Source organism: Acinonyx jubatus, chromosome C1 (assembly GCF_027475565.1).
Source record: "Acinonyx jubatus isolate Ajub_Pintada_27869175 chromosome C1, VMU_Ajub_asm_v1.0, whole genome shotgun sequence".
In the NCBI taxonomy this organism is placed as follows: domain Eukaryota; kingdom Metazoa; phylum Chordata; class Mammalia; order Carnivora; family Felidae; genus Acinonyx; species Acinonyx jubatus.
Genome location: NC_069381.1, coordinates 101,756,378 through 101,777,454, shown reverse-complemented (window position 1 = coordinate 101,777,454; position 21,077 = coordinate 101,756,378). Strand labels below are relative to the sequence as shown.

Genomic DNA, 21,077 nt, shown 5'->3' with positions numbered 1-21,077 from the left:
TCTTTCTTTATCTTTGTATTTTGCCAGTTTCACTATGATATGTTGTGGTGTTGACCTGTTTTTGCTGATTTTGAAGGGAGTTTTCTGTGCCTCTTGGACTTGGATGCCTGTTTCCTTCCTCATATTACAGAAGTTCTCAGCTATAATTTGTTCAAATAAACTTTCTGTCCCTCTTCCTCACTCTTCTTCTGGAACTCCTAGGATACAGATATTGTTTCATTTCATGGAATCACTTAGTTTCCTAATTCTCCCCTTGTGATCTAATAATTTGATTTCCCTCTTTTTTCAGCTTCATTATTTTCAATATTTTAATCTTCTATTTCACCTATTCACTTCCAGCCTCACTGTCACTGTATGTAGTTTATTTCACATCTCAATTATGGCATTTTAAAATTTTTTAAATGTTTATTTATTTATTTTTGAAAGAGAGAGAGAGGACACACAAGAAGTATCAGCACAGAGCCTGATATAGGTCTCAAACTCATGAACTATCGGACACTCAACCTACTGAACCACCCAGGCTCCCCTCAATTATAGCATTTTAAAATTCATCCTGACTAGTTCTTAGGTCTTTGATCTCTGCAGCAAGAATTTCATTGGTGTCTTCTATGTTTTTTCAAGCCCAGCTATTAGCCTTAGTACTGTTATTCTAAATTCTTGTTCAGATACATTGTTTATGTCTGTTTTGAACAATTCTTTGGCTGTCATTTCTTCTTGAACTTTCTTTTGGGGGGAATTGCTCTGTTTTGTCATTTTGGCTAAGTTTCTGTCTTTTGCATATTTTAGAAGCTTGTTAAGTGTCCTGCACCTGAGAGTACTACCATATTAAGAAGGGTCATACACTGTCCAGTGCCTGGCACTTCAGGAAGTTTTTGGTGTATGTTGCATACGCTCTGTTATTGTGTTTTGGCTGCTCTTACTGGTTAGTCCTCTGCAGAACTCCTCCTTGCTTATAGTGGTGGATCATTTGGATCTTCAACCAGGTGTGCTTTTTAAAAAATTTTTTTAAATGTTTATTTTAAGAGAGAAAGATAGACAGTGAGCAGGGGAGGGGCAGAGAGAGAGGGAGACACAGGATCCAAAGCAGGCTCTAGACTCTGAGCTGTCAGCACAGAGCCTGATGCAGGGCTTGAACTCATGAACCATGAGGTCATGACCTGAGCTGAAGTCAGACACTTAACTGACTGAGCCACCCAGGCACCCCCCAACCAGGTTTGCTTTGATTTGTTTGTTGAAGTAACCTTGGGGGGAAAAAAAAGAAAAGTGGGAGGGGGGGCGCTGATCCCATAAAAAGAGAAAAATGAAAGTGGAGAAAAGAAGACCAAAGAATTAAAAAGCTATAAAGCTAAATCCAGAGAAAGAGAAAGGAAAATAACAAAGAAGGAGAAAAGGTGGAAAAAGAATAGAATAAAAATGCCTGATTAAACAAACAAAAAATTTATATATACATAATAAGAATTGACCAAAAACAAATCAGAAGCTATGATCCTGATTCCAAAAGAAAAAAAGAAGAGAGTACAAAGAACAATAAAATAATAAAATGAAATAAACAAAAAACAGTTGTCTGTTGGTGCCTGGGACAGGTGGCTCTGCTGGTCTGGAGGAGAGACACTCTGGTTAAGTCAGTGTCAGTCCTGCTCCAGTAGATAAGCAGTTGCCAGGCACGGAGGTTTGGGGTTTGGTGTAAGCAGGTCCTGCCTCCACTGGGGGCCAGTGTGCTGCTCTCTGAAGTCCCACCATGTTGCTGTTGGGGAGAAAAATGGTGACACCCCAATCTCTTCTTCCTAGAGCTGGTGTCTGAAACCACACTGTTCAGGCAGCCTTCACAGAATAGTGTGGTGGTTGGCTTGCCTTGCTCCACAGTTCTCTAGTGTCTTCTAGGTGCTTGGCTGGGATTCAAAACCCAATGTCTTAAAGGACCCTGTACCACGCAGGCCCTGTTCTGGTGTAGAGACACTCTGCTCTTCTGATAAAAGGCCTTTGGCTGGCTAGCACCTGCAGGGTCTTTTTTTTTTTTTTTTTTTTTGTCCTTGGGGAGGCAATAAACCCTCTTCCCAAAGCATTCAAGGAAGGGGACTAGTCTTTCTCAGTGCACCCCAGAGATTGCTACCCCAGGCTATGCACTCTGGGGTGGCTCTCTTCTCCCCAGGTGCACAAGCCAAACCTCCTGGCTTCAGTCCAGAGAAGGTCGTGCACTTCCAAACCTCTGAATTTCAGCTCCTAAGGCTGTTGGCAAAAAAAAAGAAACTCTCCATATTTCTTGTTCCCCAGCCTGTGGTCTGGAGAGGTTTTCCTCTTGTGCTGACTCGATGCCACACTTTCACAACCTTTCTCTCCTTCTCTCCCTTTTGTCTCTCCACAGAGATGATTCCCTCCCCTCCATGCCTATGCTGTTTTATCTCCTCCAATTCACATGCATGCACCTTGATCCTGCCAAGCTGTCTCCCCCCAACTGTGGAGATCCTTCTGCCACTCCACAGATCAATTTCTTGGTGGCAAGAAAGTTATCTGACCTCAATATAGCTGCGTATCAGGGACAAAGAAAATCCCAGTCCCCCTATTTCTCTGCCATCTTTACTCCCTCCCTCTGGGGTTTTCTTTGCTATTCCATTGATCTGTCTGTTTTTGTGCCAATACCATACTGCCTTGATTACTGTACCCTTGCAGTATAGTTTGGAATTCTTTGGCCATTTGAGGCCTTTTGTGGTTATATACAAATTTTAGAGTTCTTTGTTCTAGTTCTATGAAAAATGCCATTGGTATTTTTTTTAATATGCAATTTATTGTCAAATTGGTTTCCATATAACACCCGGTGCTCATCCCAACAGGCACCCTCCTCAATACCCATCACCCTCCCTCCTTTCCCTCCCACCACCCCTCAACCCTCAGTTTATTCTCAGTTTTTAAGAGTCTCTTATGTTATGGCTCCCTCCCTCTCTAACCTTTTTTTTTTCCTTCCCCTCCCCCATGGTCTGCTGTTAAGTTTCTCAGGATCCACAAAGAGTGAAAACATATGGTATCTGTCTTTCTCTGTATGACTTATTACACTTAGCATCACACTCTCCAGTTCAGTCCACATTGCTACAAAGGCCATATTTCATTCTTTCTCATTGCCGAGTAGTATTCCATTGTGTATATAAACCACAATTTCTTTATCCATTCATCAGTTGATGGACATTTAGGCTCTTTCCATAATTTGGCTATTGTTGAGAGTGCTGCTATAAACATTGGGGTACAAGTGCCCCTATGCGTCAGCACTCCTGTATCCCTTAGGTAAATTCCTAGCAGCGCTATTGCTGTGTCATAGGGTAGATCTATATTTAATTTTTTGAGGAATCTTCACCCTGTTTTCCAGAGTGGCTGCACCAGTTTGCATTCCCACCAACAGTGCAAGAGGGTTCCCGTTTCTCCACATCCTCTCCAGCATCTCTAGTCTCCTGATTTGTTCATTTTGGCCACTCTGACTGGCGTGAGGTGATATCTGAGTGTGGTTTTGATTTGTATTTCCCTAATGAGGAGTGACGTTGAGCATCTTTTCATGTGCCTGTTGGCCATCCGGATGTCTTCTTTAGAGAAGTGTCTATTCATGCTTTTTGCCAATTTCTTCACTGGATTATTTGTTTTTCAGGTGTGGAGTTTGGTGAGTTCTTTATAGATTTTGGATACTAGCCCTTTGTCTGATCTGTCATTTGCAAATATCTTTTCCCATTCCGTCGGTTACCTTTTAGTTTTGTTGATTGTTTCCTTTGCTGTGCAGAAGCTTTTTATCTTCATAAGGTCCCAATAGTTCATTTTTGCTTTAAATTCCCTTGCCTTTGGGAATGTGTCAAGTAAGAAATTTCTGCGGCTGAGGTCAGAGAGGTTTTTTCCTGCTTTCTCCTCTAGGGTTTTGATGGTTTCCTGTCTCACATTCAGGTCCTTTATCCATTTTGAGTTTATTGATAGGGATTGCATTGAATCTATAGATTTCTTTGGGTGTTATGGATATCTTAACAATATTAATTCTTCCAATCCATGACCATGAAATATCTTTCCATTTATTTGTGTCTTCTTCAAGTTATTTCATCAATGCCTTACACTTTTTAGGGTAGGGGTTTTTAACCTCCTTTGTTAAATTTACTCCTAGGTATCTTTTTTCTTTGATGCATCTGTAAATGGGATTGTTTTCTAAATTTCTCCTTCTGATAGCTTATTATTCTGTATAGAAATGCAAATAATTTCTGTATTTTAATATTGTGTCCTACAACTTTACTGTATTCATTTATTAGCTCTAAGTTTTTTGATGGAGTCTTAGGGTTTTCTGTATATAACATCAAGTCATCTGCAAATAGTGACATGTATCTTTTAAAAATTTTTTTAAGCTTAACAAATTTAAGCTTAAAAAATTTAAGCTTAACAAAAGTGAAATAGACCTTTCTTTCTAATTTGAATGTTTTTTTATTTTTCTTGCCTAATTGCTGTGGTGAGAACATCCAATACTATGTTGAATAAAAGTGGTGAGAATGGGCATTCCTCATCCTGTTCCTGATCTTAGAGGAAATGCTCTCAGCTTTTTATCACTGAGTATCACGTTAGAAGTGGGTTTGTTTAGCTGGCAGAATGGCTGGAGCTGGAGTGGAGATGGGCTCTGGACTTCTGGGCTATTCTACAGTATAGAATATACTGTCACCCTAGCAGGATTGCTCGAGCTGGCATGGGAACTGACATAAGGCTGGGGAATCCTGGGGCACTCTGTGCTGCGGCCACCTTGGTGAGATCACTGGAGTTGGAAGTGGACATGGGCTGGGGATCCTAGAGTACACAGCACCAGGGCCACCTAAGTGTGATGGCTGGAACTAAGATGGGCAGGGGTAGGGAGCCACCTTGGTTCGATGGCTGGAGCTGGTATGGGCCAAGAGCCTGGGTCTTGCAAGGGCAGCCCTAGCATGCCAGCTAGAGTGCCTGGATTCTGCTCTCATTTATGCTATCATTGTGGAGAAAGAATGTAAAGAATGGATTTACCAGCATCTCCAATCCCAGAGAGAGTTCCAGCAGTCCCCCACAGTTTGGTGAATGCTCTAGGGTTGGTAAATGGATTTCCTTCACTTATAGCACATTTTCCCCTTAAATTGCTGGGTTTTTTTGCTGTGCCCTAGGGTGAGTGAGCCTACATGGGAGTTTCTCAGTTACATCCCCCCCCCCCCCACTGCAGATCATCACGTTAGGAATGGGATTCCTGTAGTTACCATGTCTCTGTCTCTCCAAATCTTCTCTGTGTGATTCCTGTATCCTTTGCTGTGCAGAAGTTCAAGTAGCATTTAATTCTTCTTCATTAGGAATTGCTCTATATGCAGGTGTAGATTCTGCATGTCTGTGGGAGGAAGTGATTTCAAGGTTTTGCTAGGCTGCCAGCTTGGATCATCTCCTGGAGCTACATTTTTTAAATGTCAAATGAAAAAAAGCAGCCAACCCAGAATTCTGTATCTAGTGAAAATATTCTTCTAGAATCAAGGTGATATAATGACAACTTCAAGTAAAAGAAAACAGAATATATTGCTAGAAGAGCTGCATTATTGGAAATGCTAAGGTTCTTCATAACGAAGGGAAATTATACAGAAGGAATCTTGATTCCTCAAGAAATAATGAGCATCAGAAAAGGTAAATGTCTAACAGTAAATGGTAAATGTCTGAATAAATATAAAAGTGACCTATCAGCTAATTATTGAATTTTGTCCTCCTTTAATTTTGTTGAAAACAAAGAACTAGGAACTACTTAATATCGAGCAAAATACCATGCACCAGTTATCTATCCCAAGGGAGCATAACACCATGGACAGGTTACCAATCCTGGGGAGGACTCTAAACGCTTTGTCCTGTTCCATTTTGGTATTGGAGTATTCCTGTGGCATCAAGTAAAATACAAGGTTGCCAAGCACTGGATGAAGCAATACTTACAGAGAGAAGAGAAAAAGCAAGATCAACATCAGTAAGGGGGCATTAATCTCTCATGGCCAATGGACCTTTCCCCACAACTTATGCAGGGAAATTTACCTACATGTATCTATCTCAATGCTTCAGGAAGGACCTCTCCCTCTCTCCATGGAATCCAAAATACTGAAAGCTGGGGGCATGTCTAAAGGCCATTAAGATATACACTTAAGGGGTGCCTAGGCAGTGCAGTCAGTTAAGTTTCTGACTTTAGCTCAGGTCATGAGCTTGCGGTTCATGATTTTGAGCCCCATGTTGGCCTCTGTGCTGACAGCACAGAGTCTGGAGCCTGCTTCAGATTCTGTGTCTCCCTCTCTCTCTGCTCCTCCCCCACTCATGATCTGTCTCTCTCTTTCTCTCAAAAATAAATAAAACATTTAAAAAAATTTTTTAAAGATACATACTTAAGCTTAACAAAAGAGCACACACTGAGTTTGAAATAGGGAAAAATATTCACAGGCAAGATGACAAGCCCAGCTCAGGCTGTATGGGCTCTTTATATCTTGGTAAGGAGGCGTTCCAGGCCCAAGACCCATACTTATGTGACTGAATGAGAATAAAGGCATGAAAATGCCTTTCTCAATAGTTAACTTCCTAAAAAAAAATTGTTACTCATTTATTTAATGTTTTTATCATTGTTACCAATGAGTCTAATTATTACATTCATTTGGGTCTAAAGAGATTGCCACGGGGGTGCCTGGCTGGCACAGTCCATGTGTGCATGACCCTTGACCTCAGGGTTGTAAATTCAAGATCCACGTTGGGTGTGGAGATTACTTAAAAACAAAATCTTTTTTTAAAAAAGATAGAGATTACCATACCCTGGGGGGTGATGCACCATAGTAAGATTTAGAAAGGGTGAGACTAAGTCTTCTCTATCAGTTAGGATTCAGTCGGGGAAAATGGAAGACACTCTTGATATTTGAAATAGAAAAACATTTAATATGGAGAATTCATTTCTATGAATTTTAGAAACATTGAAGGAGCACACATGGAAGGAAGATGGTACCTCCCAGAGATCAGAGATCAGGAAATGTAATAAGCTGCTACCCTCCATGCTGGAGCTCATTTGATCCCATGTCTGCCTGTAGTTAATACCACAACTGCAAGAAACTATCCTAGTCTATAGTCACCATCACTGCCAGAGTCAGAAGAAAATGTTTTTACTCTCCCTGTGCTTCATAGTGTGTCATCTGTGTTTTCATTGGTTGGACCTAACATAGAACTCCAGTAGTAAGGGAATCTTGGAAATTCTGCTTCCAGATTTTCAGCCCCTGTGACTCAGAAGAGAGCATAGAATGGTGAGGAGGATGCTGGGTGCCAAGACACAACCTGGCATAGTTTACCCCTTTGGTAAGTCATCCACATACACTCTTAAACTTCAATTTAAACTTCTAAACAGTAATATAATGATTGTGCCTTACACGAAGCACTAGTCACACAAAGACACACTTCCTCTCATTTCGGATTACAGTGTCCCAAAGACTCATCATCCATATTCTTCTCTAGGTGAGTTTTGTTTGTAGTTTAGTCACAATGCATTGCAGATATCCTATAACTAAAGGCTAAAAAATCAAGTTAATTACCAACCAATACTCTTCACAAAAATAGCAAGAAAAATAAGGGAGAAAATACCTACTTATATATGCTCATATCGAGAGCAAAAAAGAAACAAATTAAGCATGGCTGCTGTGGGTCTCATATATGTTATGTCCTGTCAAAGGCTTCAGAGAGCATCCCTATCTGCCACTGCCACTTCAAGCACAACCGGATCTGCTGGATCACATAGCCCAACTGTCAGAGAAGCTTGCACAACATCCTGGACATATTGCAGAGCCTTTTCTTTGGGGTCCCACTCAAAAGTAGTATCTTTTCAGATCAATTGGTCAACAGGCCACAGTAACACATAAAATGAGAAATATGTTGCCACTGAAATCCAAAAAAGTGTACTAGACTTTGTGCCTCCCTCTTTTTTGGTTGGAGGAGGGGCAAGTACGACAGTTTATCCTTCACCTTATGAGATGTTTCACACCACTGGACCCCTGGAAATTTCACTGAGGTAGAAGGCCCCTGAATTTTTGTTGGATTTATTTCCGTATCTCTGACACACAAATGTCTTACCAATAAGTCTAGAGTAGTTTCTTCTTGCTCATTAGGTCCAATCTGCATAATGCCATCAATGTAATGGACCAGAATATTTTGTAGAAGGCAAAGTCAATCAAGATCCTTGTGAGCTAAATTATGACACAGTGCTAGATAGTTTATATATCTCTGAGGTAGGACAGTGAAGGCATATTGCTGGCCTTGCCTGATGAAAGAAAACTGCTTCTGATGGTCTTTATCGATTGATATCTATATTAAAAAAAAGCATTTGTCAGATCAATAGCAGCATACCAGGTACCAGGGGATGTGTTATTTGTTCGAGCAAGGAAACCACATCTGGTACAACAGCTGCAATTAGAATTACCACCTGGTAGAACTTATGATAATCCACTGTCATTCTCCAAGATCCATCTGTCTTCTGCACAGGCCAAATAGGCAAGTTAAATGGGGGTGTGGGGGGAATTACCACTCCTGCATTTTTTGAGCCATTGATGATAGCACTAATCTCTGCAATCCATCTAGGAATGTTATGTTACTTTTGCTTTGCTATTTTTCTGCATAGAGGCAGTTCCAGTGACTTCCACTTGGTCTTTCCCACCATAATAGTCCTCACTTCACAGGTTAGGGAACCAATGTGAGAATTCTGACAGCTGTTGTCTATGTCTATTCCAACTGTGCATTCCAGAACTGGGTAAATAAACACAGGATGGGCATGGGAACACACTGGACCCACTGTGAGACAGACCTAAGCTAAAACCACATTGATCACCGGACCTTCATAAGCCCCTACTCTGACAGGTGTACCACAGTAATGTGTTGGGTCTCTTTCCAGTGTCAGTTCAGAGCCAGAGTCCAGTGATCCCTGAAAGGTCTATTTCCTTTTCCTCACTGTACAGTTACATTAGTAAAATTCATGGTTCCTTTTGGGGGAAGACCTGGAGAAAGATTAACAATATAAATTACCAGGCTTCTTCCTCAAGGAGAATTAGACTCCCCTTTATTCAAGGGATTCTGAATCTATAAAGTGGCTCAGGTCTGGGAACTGATTGAGGGGCTGTGACTCTCTGATTTTTATAACGTTAACTTATGTTCCCTTGACCAAGAAATTTTCTGCTTATATAGATCAAGTAATAATTTAATAGGCTTCATCTCTATTTCACTTCTAGGAACATCATGCTCAACTAGCAAACAGCATAAGTCTATGCAAGTCAAACTATTCTCGTTGTTGCTTTGTCTCTTCTCTCCATTACCATACACCTTGCCTTTGGTGGTTGAGTGCTGCCACTTGTCTCCTGGGATCCAATTATTCCCATTGCATTCAGGTTTTCCAATTCAGTGACACGGTTCCTCCTCTAAAGTCTGGCCTACAAAGAGAGCAACCATAGAGGTCTTCAAGGAGGCTGAGGTTTCCCTCACAAATTTATTTCTCACAGTCATGGTGAAAGGTATATCTCTTAGACCCTTCTAGGGTGGATAAGCTGGTGTTAAATGACAAATACACTCTAACATTCCCATTTCCATAAACCCTTGAATCCCTTTCCCTACATTAAACCAAGGTAGGTCTTGCATTTCTAACTCACATACTGTAGGCCACCTTTTGATTTATGTTTTAAGCTAGACAAACAGAGTTCTTTCTAATTCCTGAAGCTGCAGCATTATAATGCAGAATCTTTGCTTATTGAGCCCATATCAATAAATGTGGCCTGATCCACTATTATCCCACATACTTAGTTTCTGTTCCCATATATATTCCCCAGATTTCTATCTGTATAAGTTAGAAGGCTCAAGTCATTCTTTTATTTGTTTTTTATTTTTTTTAATGTTTATTTTTGAGAGAGAAACATAGCATGAATAGGGAGAAGGCTGAGAGACAGAGAGGGAGACATAGAATCTGAAGCAGGCTCCAGGCTCCAAGCTATCAGCACAGAGCACGACGTGGGGCTCAAACTCACAAACTTGTGAGATCATAACCTGAGCTGAAGTAAGACGCTTAACTGACTGAGCCACCCAGGTGCCCCTCAAGTCACTCTTTTAGAATGTAGCACATCTCCACATGAGTCTCATTTTGTACCTTATCTCCAAGGTCCTGCTGGGACTTGAGTCTAGCTATAGATCTAGAAGCAAAGAAGGGTGGTGGGGATAAATCCTGAGGAAAATCTTCATTGTCTTGCAAGGTTTTCTCAGGCAATGCAAGGTTAAGTGGGAGGAGGACATTTCCACTTGGTATAGAGAGGGCTCTTCCACTAGGATTGGAAAGTTTGCTTCCACTGGCAAAGAAGTCTCCTCAGAATTTAGGGGCTCAGTGTCTTAATCAGTTCTCCCACTTAAATAGTAGATGCCCTTTGAGGCTGAAGGTTCAACTTGCATCATAATCCAGCCAAGCACAGGATGTGATTCTGGGTTTGATTTTTCAGCAGTCCCTCAATCCTGTGGCTATAGAAGAAAGGTTCTCCTTCAGGGAACACTTAGACACATTCAGGTTATTTATATAGCGCTTGAGCTGGGAATTCAAATCCCTGAGCTCATCCTTTTCTTTCCTTACTTTATCCAGTGACATTAGGAGCAACCAGACAATTATATTCATTAGTTTGACAAAAATGTTTGAAAGTATCATATACACAGTTGTCTAGATCCTTGTCTCTTAAAAGTGGTTGATTAGGATCATGTCATAGATTATCAGTGCTTTCTTCACTACTAGAGTCATTAGCATCTTTAAATCTACTCAGGTTAGAAAGCCAATTCCAGAAATTTCAGAACCAATTCAGAAAATTCATCCTAAATGTTTTTTTCCTCTATAACCATTCTTCCTACCAAAATCTGATTTAGTAAGAGTTCTCCAGAGGAACAGAACCAACAGGATGTATATGTAGAAAGAAAGATTTATTATGAGGAATAGGCTCATGTGATTATTGTGGCTGGCAAGTCCCAAGATCTGCAAGCTAGAAACCCAGGAGAGCTGATGGTTTTAGTTCTAGCTCAAGTCTCAAGTCCTGAGAACCAGAAGAGCCTATGCTATACGATGAGGGAGCATAAGGCAGGCAAAAGGCAAAGTACAAGCTAGCACACCACCGCCCCACCACTCAGGTGGGACATGTATGATATTACTTGGACATTCCTGGCCACTCAAAAACAGGAAAGGACAAAAAAACCAAGTGGCTAAACTGGTAAAAATCTCCACCAGTTTATAAGAAAAAGGCAATCCCATTAATAGCCTAAAGTCCAGGAACTCCCTACTGTCTTAATGTTTTGCTAGAGGGAAAAACAACCTTAGCTTGACTATAGTGAGGCCTCCCATAATCTGTGAGTCTTTAGCATATGAAAATCTTTTTAGGAACTTCCCTTTTGACTTTACCTTCCCCAGCCCCATAGTTTAAAATGAGTCACTCTTCACAACCCCAGTGCAGCTCTTTCTGCCCACAGGTCCTGTCCCTGTGCTTTAATAAAATCACCTTTTGCACCAAAGACATCAAGAACTTTTTCTTGACCATCAGCTCCAAACTCCACAAACCCCACCCTCATCCAAAACCTCATAAGTACAGTTCCAGTGTTAAGGCTGGCAGGCTGGAGATTCTGGGAGAGCTGATGTTTCAATTTGAAAGTAGGAAAAAAAAATCTGATGTCCCAGTTCAGAGGTTCTCTGGCAGGAAGAATTGTACTCAGAGTAGATCAATCTTTTTGTTCTATTAACTGATAGAAAACTGATTAGATGATGTCAGTTGATTGGATGAGGGCCACCCAAACTGCTTTACTCAGTCTACTGATTTAAATGCTAACCTCACCCAAAAGCACCCTTATAGAAACACCCAGGATACTGTTTGACCAAATATTTGGGCATTCCGTGACCCAATCAAGTTGATACATAAAATTAACCATCACAACAGGCTAAATATTTAAATTAATCACCCATTAACACTTTTTATAAAGAATAGCAAGAAAAATAAAGGGAGAAAATGCCTAGTCAGTGTATACACATATATAAAGCAAAAAAAAAAAAAAAGAAAGAAAAGTAATTATGCATGGTTGCTATAGCCCCCATATCTGTTATATGATGGGACCATTCTTTTTTTTTTAAGTTTATTTATTTATTTTGTGAGAGAGAGCATGAACAGAGGAGGGGCAGAGAGAAGGGGAGAGAATCCTAAGCAGGTTCCTCACTGTCAGCACAGATCCCCATGTGGCAGCTCGAACTCATGCACCAGTGAGATCATGACCTGAGCTGAAATCAAGTGTCTGATGCTTAGCCGATTAAGCCACCCATATGCCCCATGAAGAGACCATTCTTTGCTCTCTTTCCATTCAGAGTTATTGCCTCAGTTAAAGATGTGATGGCAACCTCTAATTCTAAGAATTATGAGCCCTTATGTTTCTCTCTTTTTGGGCTTCCTGTAGTCTTCCATTAACTAATACTATTGGTCATAGTATTCCTAAAAGCCACCTTTAGGGAGTCCTCTTGGTTTCAGGCTTAATAAGTAACTCCACCATTATTCATTAAAACTATTTCTCTGAGATAATAAATGTCTTATATGGACACATAACATCCTCTGCTGAATGCTCGGCAGCATCTCTTCCTCTAGGAATTTATATAGATGAAAGATATGAAATAAAGTTTATTACTCACATGGTAAACACCAAAAGGATTGCCAGAGAAGTTCATTCTTGAGTGAAAGAAGAGCAAAGCTTTGGCTTTGGCTTTTAATGTGTCTAGGAGGTGAGGCCAGGTTGGGTTTGCATAATTTAAACTTACCACTGGTGCCAAGACTCTCAGGGAAATGAGGGGAAAAGGAGAGAGTGAAAGAATGGGACCTGGAAACTTCCAGCAGTCATACATGAAAAATAAAATGGAATCTTTCTTTTTATTACAATAGGCAATATTTACCTTAAGCAATATAGCAGCTTCCTACTTTGATTGTTGGTTCAGTTACTTCTAGAGCCCAAAATGGCAGGGGAAATCTCAACTTATAGATCAATGGAATCATCGCTATGTTCCCTAACAGCATTCTTCCTTTGATAACTTGTACAATTATACCAGAAAAGCCCAGAAACAAACATCTTATGAATGGATTTTAGATAAATAGTGAAAGGAAAAAATTCCCATTTTCACCACTTGGCTACAGACTCATGATTTCTGACTATGGAAAAAACTGTACCATATGTTGTTCACTGGTTCAAAATATATATTACAAAGAAATTGTGGTTTATATACACAATGGAGAGCTACGTGGCAATGAGAAAGAATGAAATACGGCCTTTTGTAGCAATGTGGATGGAACTGGAGAGTGTGATGCTAAGTGAAATAAGCCATACAGAGAAAGACAGATACCATATGTTTTCACTCTTATGTGGATCCTGAGAAACTTAACAGAAACCCATGGGGGGAAAAAAGAGGTTAGAGTGGGAGAGAGCCAAAGCATAAGAGACTCTTGAAGACTGAGAATAAACTGAGGGTTGATGAGGGGTGGGAGGGAGGGGAGGGTAGGTGATGGGTATTGAAGAGGGCATCTTTTGGGATGAGCACTGGGTGTTGTATGGAAACCAATTTGACAATAAATTTCATTAAACTATATATATATATTACATCTTGTATAAAACATCCAAACTTTGCAGTCTTATTTCCAGGCTGGCACCTTAGCTGAGCGTTCAACTGGCTATTCTTACATTCCACAGGGCTATTTGCCTGTAGGTGATATGATACATAGTAAGAGACCTTAACTGCACTTGTTTTGCTGTGAAATGAGTTCCTGGGTCATTAAACATGTTATTTGTGATAATAAAATGAATCCTTGAATGAATGTGGCTCTTTTTTTTTTTTTCCTGTATAAATATCTCTGCCCTCTTTCTAAGATTCCTTTGGCTATTTGGGGTCCTTTGTGGTTCCATACAAATTTAAAAGTTGTTTTTCTAGCTCTGTGAAAACTTTTGATTTTGGTGGTATTTTGATAGGGATTGCATTCGATGTGTAGATTGTTCAGGGTAGTGTAGACATTTTAATATTTGTTCTTCCAATCCATGAGCATGGAATGTTTTCCCATTTCTTTGTGTCCTCTTCAGTTTCTCTCATAAGTGTTCTATAGTTTTCAGAGTACAGATCTTTTACCTCTTTGGTGTATCTTACAGTTTTTGGTGCAATTGTAAATGGGATTGATTCCTTGATTTCTCTTTTTGCTGCTTCATTATTGGTGTATACAAACACAACAGATTTCTGTACATTGATTTTGTATCCTGAGACTTTACTGAATTTGTGTACCAGTTCTGGCAATTTTTTGGTGGAGTCTTGTGAGTTTTCTACATAGAATATTATATCCTCTGTGAATAGTGAAGGTTTGACTTCTTCCTTGCTGATTTGGATGCCTTTTATTTCTTTTTGTTGTTTGGTTGCTGAGGCTATGACTTCCAACACTATGACAAATGGTGTTGAGAAAACTGGACAGCAACATGCTGAAGAATGAACTGGACCACTTTCTTACACCATACACAAAAATAAGTTCAAAATGGATGAAAGACTTAAATGTGAGACAGGAAACCATCAAAATCCAAGAGAACCCAGGCAGCAACTTTTTGACCTCAGCTGCAGCAACTTTTTACTAGACATGTCTCCCAAAAGCAAAAATGAACTGTTGGGAGTTCATCAAGATAAAAACCTTCTGCACAGTGAAGGAAACAACAAACAAAACTCAAAGGAAACCTATGGAATGGGAGAAGATATTTGCAAATGGCATATCTGATAAAGGGTTAATGTCCAAAAACATAAAGAACTTAATCAAACTCAACACCCAAAAAACAAATAATCCAGTTAAGAAATGGGCAGATGACACAAATAGACATTTTTTCCAAAGAAGACATCCAGATGGCTAACATACACATGAACAGATGCTCAATATCACTTATCATCAGGGAAATACAAATCAAAACCACGATGAGATACCACCTCATGCCTGTCAGAATGGCTAACATTAATACAGGAAACAACAGATGTTGGCAAGGATGAGGAGAAAGGGGAACCCTTTTACACTGTTGGTGGGAATGCAAACTGGTGCATCCACTCTGGAAAACAGTATGGAGGTTCCTCAAAAAGTTAAAAATAGAATTACCCTAAGTCCCAGAAATTGCACTATTAAGTATTTACCCAAATGATATAAAAGAACTTATTCAAAGGGATACATGCACCCTGGTGTTTATAGAAGCATCAACAATAGCCAAATTATGGAAAGAGCCCAAATGTCCAACTGGTGAATGGATAAAGAAGTGGTATATATACAATGGAATATTACTCAGCATCAAAAAAAAAAAAAGAAAAAAGAAAAAAGAAGAAAAGAAATCTTGTCATTTGCAATGACATGGATAGAGCCAGGGTCTATTATGCTAAGCAAAATAAGTCAGTCAGAGTAAGACAAATACCGTATGATCTCACTCATGTGTGGAATTTAAGAAACAAAAACAGATGATCATAGGGAAATAAAAGAGAGAGAGGCAAACCATAAGATAGACTTTTAACTATAGAGAATAACCTGAGAGTTGCTGGAGGGGAGGTGGGTGTGGGATGGGCTAAATGGGTGATGGGTATTAAGGAGGGCACTTGTGATGAGCACTGGGTATTATATGTAAGTGATGAATCACTAAATTCTACTCCTGAAACCAGTATTACACTATATTTTAACTAAATAGAATTTAAGTAAAAACTTGAAACAGGATGAGGAAAGAAGGTCTCTGCCTTCCATGATGGAGTCATCCACTACTGGGAATAGTGCCACTATTGGAAATAGTGCCATATCAAGGGCTCTGATTTGGCTTCTACTGTTGGTAAATTGAACACTCTGCATTGGTGGTAGTCATATAAGACTTGATGAAGGGAAAGCCAATAGTGTTGAATTCATGCATTATATCCACCATTGCCAACATGACTACTTTGTACATGAGTCTACTGAGCAAGCACTTGGGTGGGTTGGGAAAGGCTACCTGACCTCTACTGAGCATGTCACCTCTCCATATGATTAGTGACAGAAAAGTTCTCTATAATAAGTGTCTTTTAATGATTTTTACCATAAAATGCATATGTCTTCATAATTTGCCCCATTCTGAGGGGTTTATTTATATACCTCTTCCTAAGATCCTCTTTTTTTTTTTTAAGTTGGCTTAATGCCCAACATGGGGCTTGAACTCACAACCATGAGATTAAGAGTCACATTCTCTACTGACTGGATCAGCAAGGCACCCCTCCTCAGATGCTCTTGTTAGCAATCTTCCAGCTTTAAGTTCCTGACCATCAATTCAAATCATTGGCCACTGTGAATTGGTATCACTTTGTATATCTGGTCATCTCTCTTTCCAGACAAAAGAGAGAGCCAGATTTATGACTCAAAATTCTACCCACTGGGAGGATTACTTTTCCTCAGTGTCCTTCAGGGCCACTCCTGAGTGGGGCTATCGTGCAGGATCAGTTTGCCATGTCTGGTACCAGAGTCTCTTGTGGAACTATCTGCAAAGCAGTTTTTAATTTTCTCGTCTTCAGTAAACTGACCTTGGAGAACTTCCTGTGAGGCCATTCATTTGTGTTGAGGAAGATGCCAGTACAATAAAGTAAGGTGTGTGGAAGTCTGAACCACTTGCTCATGTCACTAATTTGGGCCTTCAGGACTATTTGGAACTTGACATTGTATATACCACTTTCACTTGATGATGAGGTGCTATCTCACTTACCCATGTTCATAGCTTGGTAGATCAGAGAACACAGTTCATATAAATACCTTAGATCACATTGTTAAAAGCTTTGTAGTCCATGGCCAGGTATTCAGTCTCTTTGGGGACCCATTAGCAGCCAGGAGCTTTTTCTCAAAGGGATAAGAATTATCTTCTGAAGAGAACATGGGTTTGTTCCAGATTCTAGGTGACTGGCATTGTGATTCTCCTATTGGTGCCTCAGGGGCTTTGTATGGCAGCCCATATGCCACAGACTCTTCAAAACTCATTAGATCTGTTGGTTCAGAAAGTCTGAGAATGGGTGAGGGTAGCTCTCCATCGTGATGATTCAAGTAATGATTCTAGCTACTGGACTTGGGGTTTTTCATTTTAGTAAGATGCCCATTCATTTCAGATCTAGAGATAATGTGATCATTTAGCCGCTGCCAAAGATCCCGACAGATTAAAATATTCCAATTTCTGCAAAACCACATGACTGCTACTGCTTCAGAATCCCACTATTCCCACTGAAATAAGGAAGTCCATTTTAATGATGCCCTCTCTTAGTGTCATTCCCAAGCTGCAGAGGAGAGCCACTACAAGCTTTACAAGGATGTTGGTACTCTCTTTATCAGCGCATTTTGCAGGAGATTTTGGTAAAGAGAATGTACTTTGGTCCCTCTTTGCATACTTTGTGGATCTAGGGTAAGAGTGTCATGTAAAATAAATCCATTCCAACATTTTTATTTCCCTGAAGCTTTGGATTCCATCTTTTGAATTATGTCAGGAATATCCTGGCATCTGAATTTTATTGAATGCAGTCCATTACTGAGTGTAGGTTTCAGTTAACCAACCAAAGAAACAGTTGGAGCCCCTCTCATCTGCTCAAGATAACACATTGAACCCAAAATTTCTGGTAAATGAATCCATATGAATATATTCAGAATTATCCAGCAATATATTCTGTCCTCTTTGGTCTAGCACACTAAGTCTCCATTGTCATACATATTCTCAGGGCTTTTACCAATAAAAAACTGGTAAAATCTTGAAATTTTATTTTGGTGTGAACATTATAATCTCCTCGGTTATACCTTGTGCCATTAGCCTGAGGTATTCTGGGATTGGACCTCAATTAAGAGTCTAGAGGAAATGAATTGTAAGACAATTGTCTCAGGTGAGGTAATTATAGGTAATTATAGGGTTTCACCTAAGGGATGGTTAGTCTCCTCAGATAGGGGAGGAGGGGCTACTTCTGATGGGAGGGAAGGTTAAAGGAGATTTAGGGATTCAAGGTTCTAAGATTTATCCAAATCCACTGTATTTTCCCATTTTAGCAATGAGTCTCACTCATTCCCAAGTCAATGTCCCAACTGGTACATAAGAGACTTGGAGAAATTATGTATTTACAATCTACTTTGTAATTGTGCAAACCATAAAATCAGATTTTTGCTTTGAATTACACTTTATCAGTTTAGACAGATATAAGATTTTCTGATTGTTTGACCTTGACTTGAGTGAGGAATTTAAATGCCTGAGACTGTCATTTTCTTCCTATAAATGTTCCATTGCAATCAGTAATAGCAGTCAGTAAACTATTTCGTAGTCTTCATTCCCACCACAAAGGTCAATTGTAGCAGTAATTTGGTATTTCAAAGCCTGGTTTCTAACAGACATTTTATTTCAGACAATGTCTATTGATAATTTTAAGCAGCTTTTTGTCATTGAATGCCATGAATGATCAGATTCCCCATTTTCCATTGGCTATGATGCCATCAAATTATTTAAACTCCATCCAACCAGATATTCAATCCAGATTTCTATCTTTGAGGGTGAGTTTCCTAGAACAATTCCTGATATAAAATGCTGCAGCAGTTAGTGTTCATGGAAGAAATAAAAACTAATCTAGATATTCCAACCTAGAGGAACTTAACACAGGAAATAAGTGATCAATGTGTTGGAAAAGCTGGAAGAATGGGAAAAGGGGAAGGCAGGTTATATTACCCTCTTTATGGAAGCCTCTTACCCTCCCTATAGAGAAATACTCATTTCATACTTGTGTGACCTTATGTCTCAAGAACAGCAGGAGACTGTAAACATCAGCTAATGCCACCCAAAAGTCTGTTTCTGCCACCACAGTGCTTATATGCCACTGGCACCAGATCCAGAGAAGACAATTTCTTCTATATTCCTTTCCTAATCTCTTGTGTATGACCCTTACATTGGCAGAATTTAATTTTTAAAAAATGTTTATTTATTTATTTTTGAAAAAGAGGGAGAACACAAGTGGGCAGAGAGAGAAAGAGAGAAGTGGGAGGAGGGCACAGAATCTGAAGCAGGCTCCAGGCTCTGAGCTGTCAGTCCAAAGCCCGACACAGTGCTTGAACCCACAACTGTGAGATCATGACCTGAGCCAAAGTCAGACACCTGACTGAGCCACCCAGGCACCTACATTGGGAGAATTTAAAATGGAAACATGCTGGTAGGGTTTCCAAGGATTTCAGCTCCCATGATGTGGGGAGAACTTAGAAGGATCGAGATGGTGCTGAGAACAAATACAAAATATCTGACACATTATGACTTTGCAAAGTGGAAAACAGAGTACCTGTGGAAAAAGAGGAGAGAAAGAAGTTCCTGAGAAGATCAATTTTGGGAACTGGTATGTAGGAATTGAGGATCTGGATATAGACTCTAAAACTATTCATGTTAAAAATATCTCGGAAATTTTTCATGCTGGTTGAAGACCATTGATCTAGACACTAATATTGCCAGGGATCATATACCCTCCAGCCAGCTTCCTCAGAGCACCCTTGACCTCCTTGTTTCTCAGGCTGTATATGATGTGGTTCAACATGGGAGTCATAACACAGAAGAGCACAGAAACCAGAATATCCATGTCTAGGGAGTAACCTTCTCTGGGTCTGTCATAGTTAAAGTTGGCTGTTCCATAAAAGACCACCACCACAGTGAGGTGGGATGCGCAGGTAGAGAAGGCTTTGCTCCTGCCCTGAGCAGAGGGAATCCTAAGAATGGAAGAAATGATGAGTATGTAGGACACTCCAGTAAACAGACAGGGGCTCAGGCCAATGGTGGCACTGGCCACATGAAGCACAGACTCATTGAGAGAGGTGTCTGAACAGGAGAGCTTCAGGAGCAGAGGAATGTCACAGAGAAAGTGGCTGATTTGGTTGGGCCCACAGAGAGTCAGTGTGGCTGCCAGCCCTGTGTGTGTCACAGAATTCACTAGCCCACACAGCCAGGACCCAGTCACCAAAAAAATACAGACCTTCACATGCATGAGGACGGGATATTGAAGAGGGTGGCAAATGGCTACATAGCGATCATAAGCCATAGCGGCCAATAAGACACCTTCAGTGCCAGCACATGTGACGAGGAAGAAAATCTGGGAGAGGCAGCCCTCATATGAGATGGTCTTCTTCTCCCGGAAGAAGTTCACCAGCATGACGGGGATGGTGGTGGATGTATAACAGATGTCCAAGAAACTCAGGTTGCTGAGGAAATAATACATTGGAGTGTGGAGAGCAGGACTGATTCTAGTGGCTGTTATAATGAGCATGTTCCCCAGGAGTGTTGTCAGGTAAATGAGCAAGAAAACCAGGAAAAAGAAGCCCTGTAGTTTGGGGTGGTTGGAAAATCCCAAGAAGATGAATTCAGTGACATCTGTCTGATTGTTCATTTCAAGTGGTGTCATAGCTACAAAACAATGAGAAAAATAAAAGCCTTATGAGAATGTACAAAGAGCACCCCAAATTGGCTTGTTAACTTGCAAGGCCATGTCAAATAATGTTGGAGATAGAACGGTCTAGACTGTGGAGGGAAGTGTATAAGAAAGACCTTTGGGAGACCACAACTTTTCATTCAACAAAGCCAGCCATCTCAGGCCCAGGGATCTCCTACAGATTCGTGTGTGGCTTCTGGTGCATGAAAATAAATGGAGATTTGGTCAAAACCTTCAATAAACTGATAATCCCTGTGTTAGAGTAAGCTCATCTCTCTCTGGCTGTGCAAAACTTTCCTCCTAACATTGTACGCTTTGCTGCATTAAATTCTTTTTTTTATATTTTATTTTTTTAAGTAATATAATTGTGAAAAATTAAGAAAATGCAGAAAGAAATAAAGAATAGAACCATTCACAGCATCAATGTTACCATTTAGTGTATTCCATTCTAGTCTCTTTTTCTATATATGAATCTTGATCTCTATTTATAGGCTTAAAATATCGGGGGCACAAATTCCCACAAATGCATTTTATTCTACCATACAAAATAAATTTAATCTCTCCTTTTCAGTGGACATTAGATTGCTTCCATTCCTTT

General features: G+C 40.1%; 1 protein-coding gene across 1 annotated transcript; it reads right to left on the bottom strand.

Annotated features, from left to right (window-relative positions):
* Positions 1-19,492: 19,492 nt before the first annotated feature.
* LOC106985829 (olfactory receptor 5V1-like) lies at positions 19,493-20,476 on the bottom strand. Its single transcript, XM_015084007.3, has one exon. The coding sequence runs from the start codon at positions 20,450-20,452 to the stop codon at positions 19,493-19,495; it is 960 nt and encodes a 319-aa protein (XP_014939493.2). The 5' UTR covers positions 20,453-20,476.
* Between the last annotated feature and the right edge of the window lie 601 nt (positions 20,477-21,077).

Coding starts and splice junctions, on each gene's coding strand:
- LOC106985829 (XM_015084007.3), bottom strand. CDS start 20,452: ATGACACCACTTGAAATGAACAATCAGACAGATGTCACTGAATTCATC.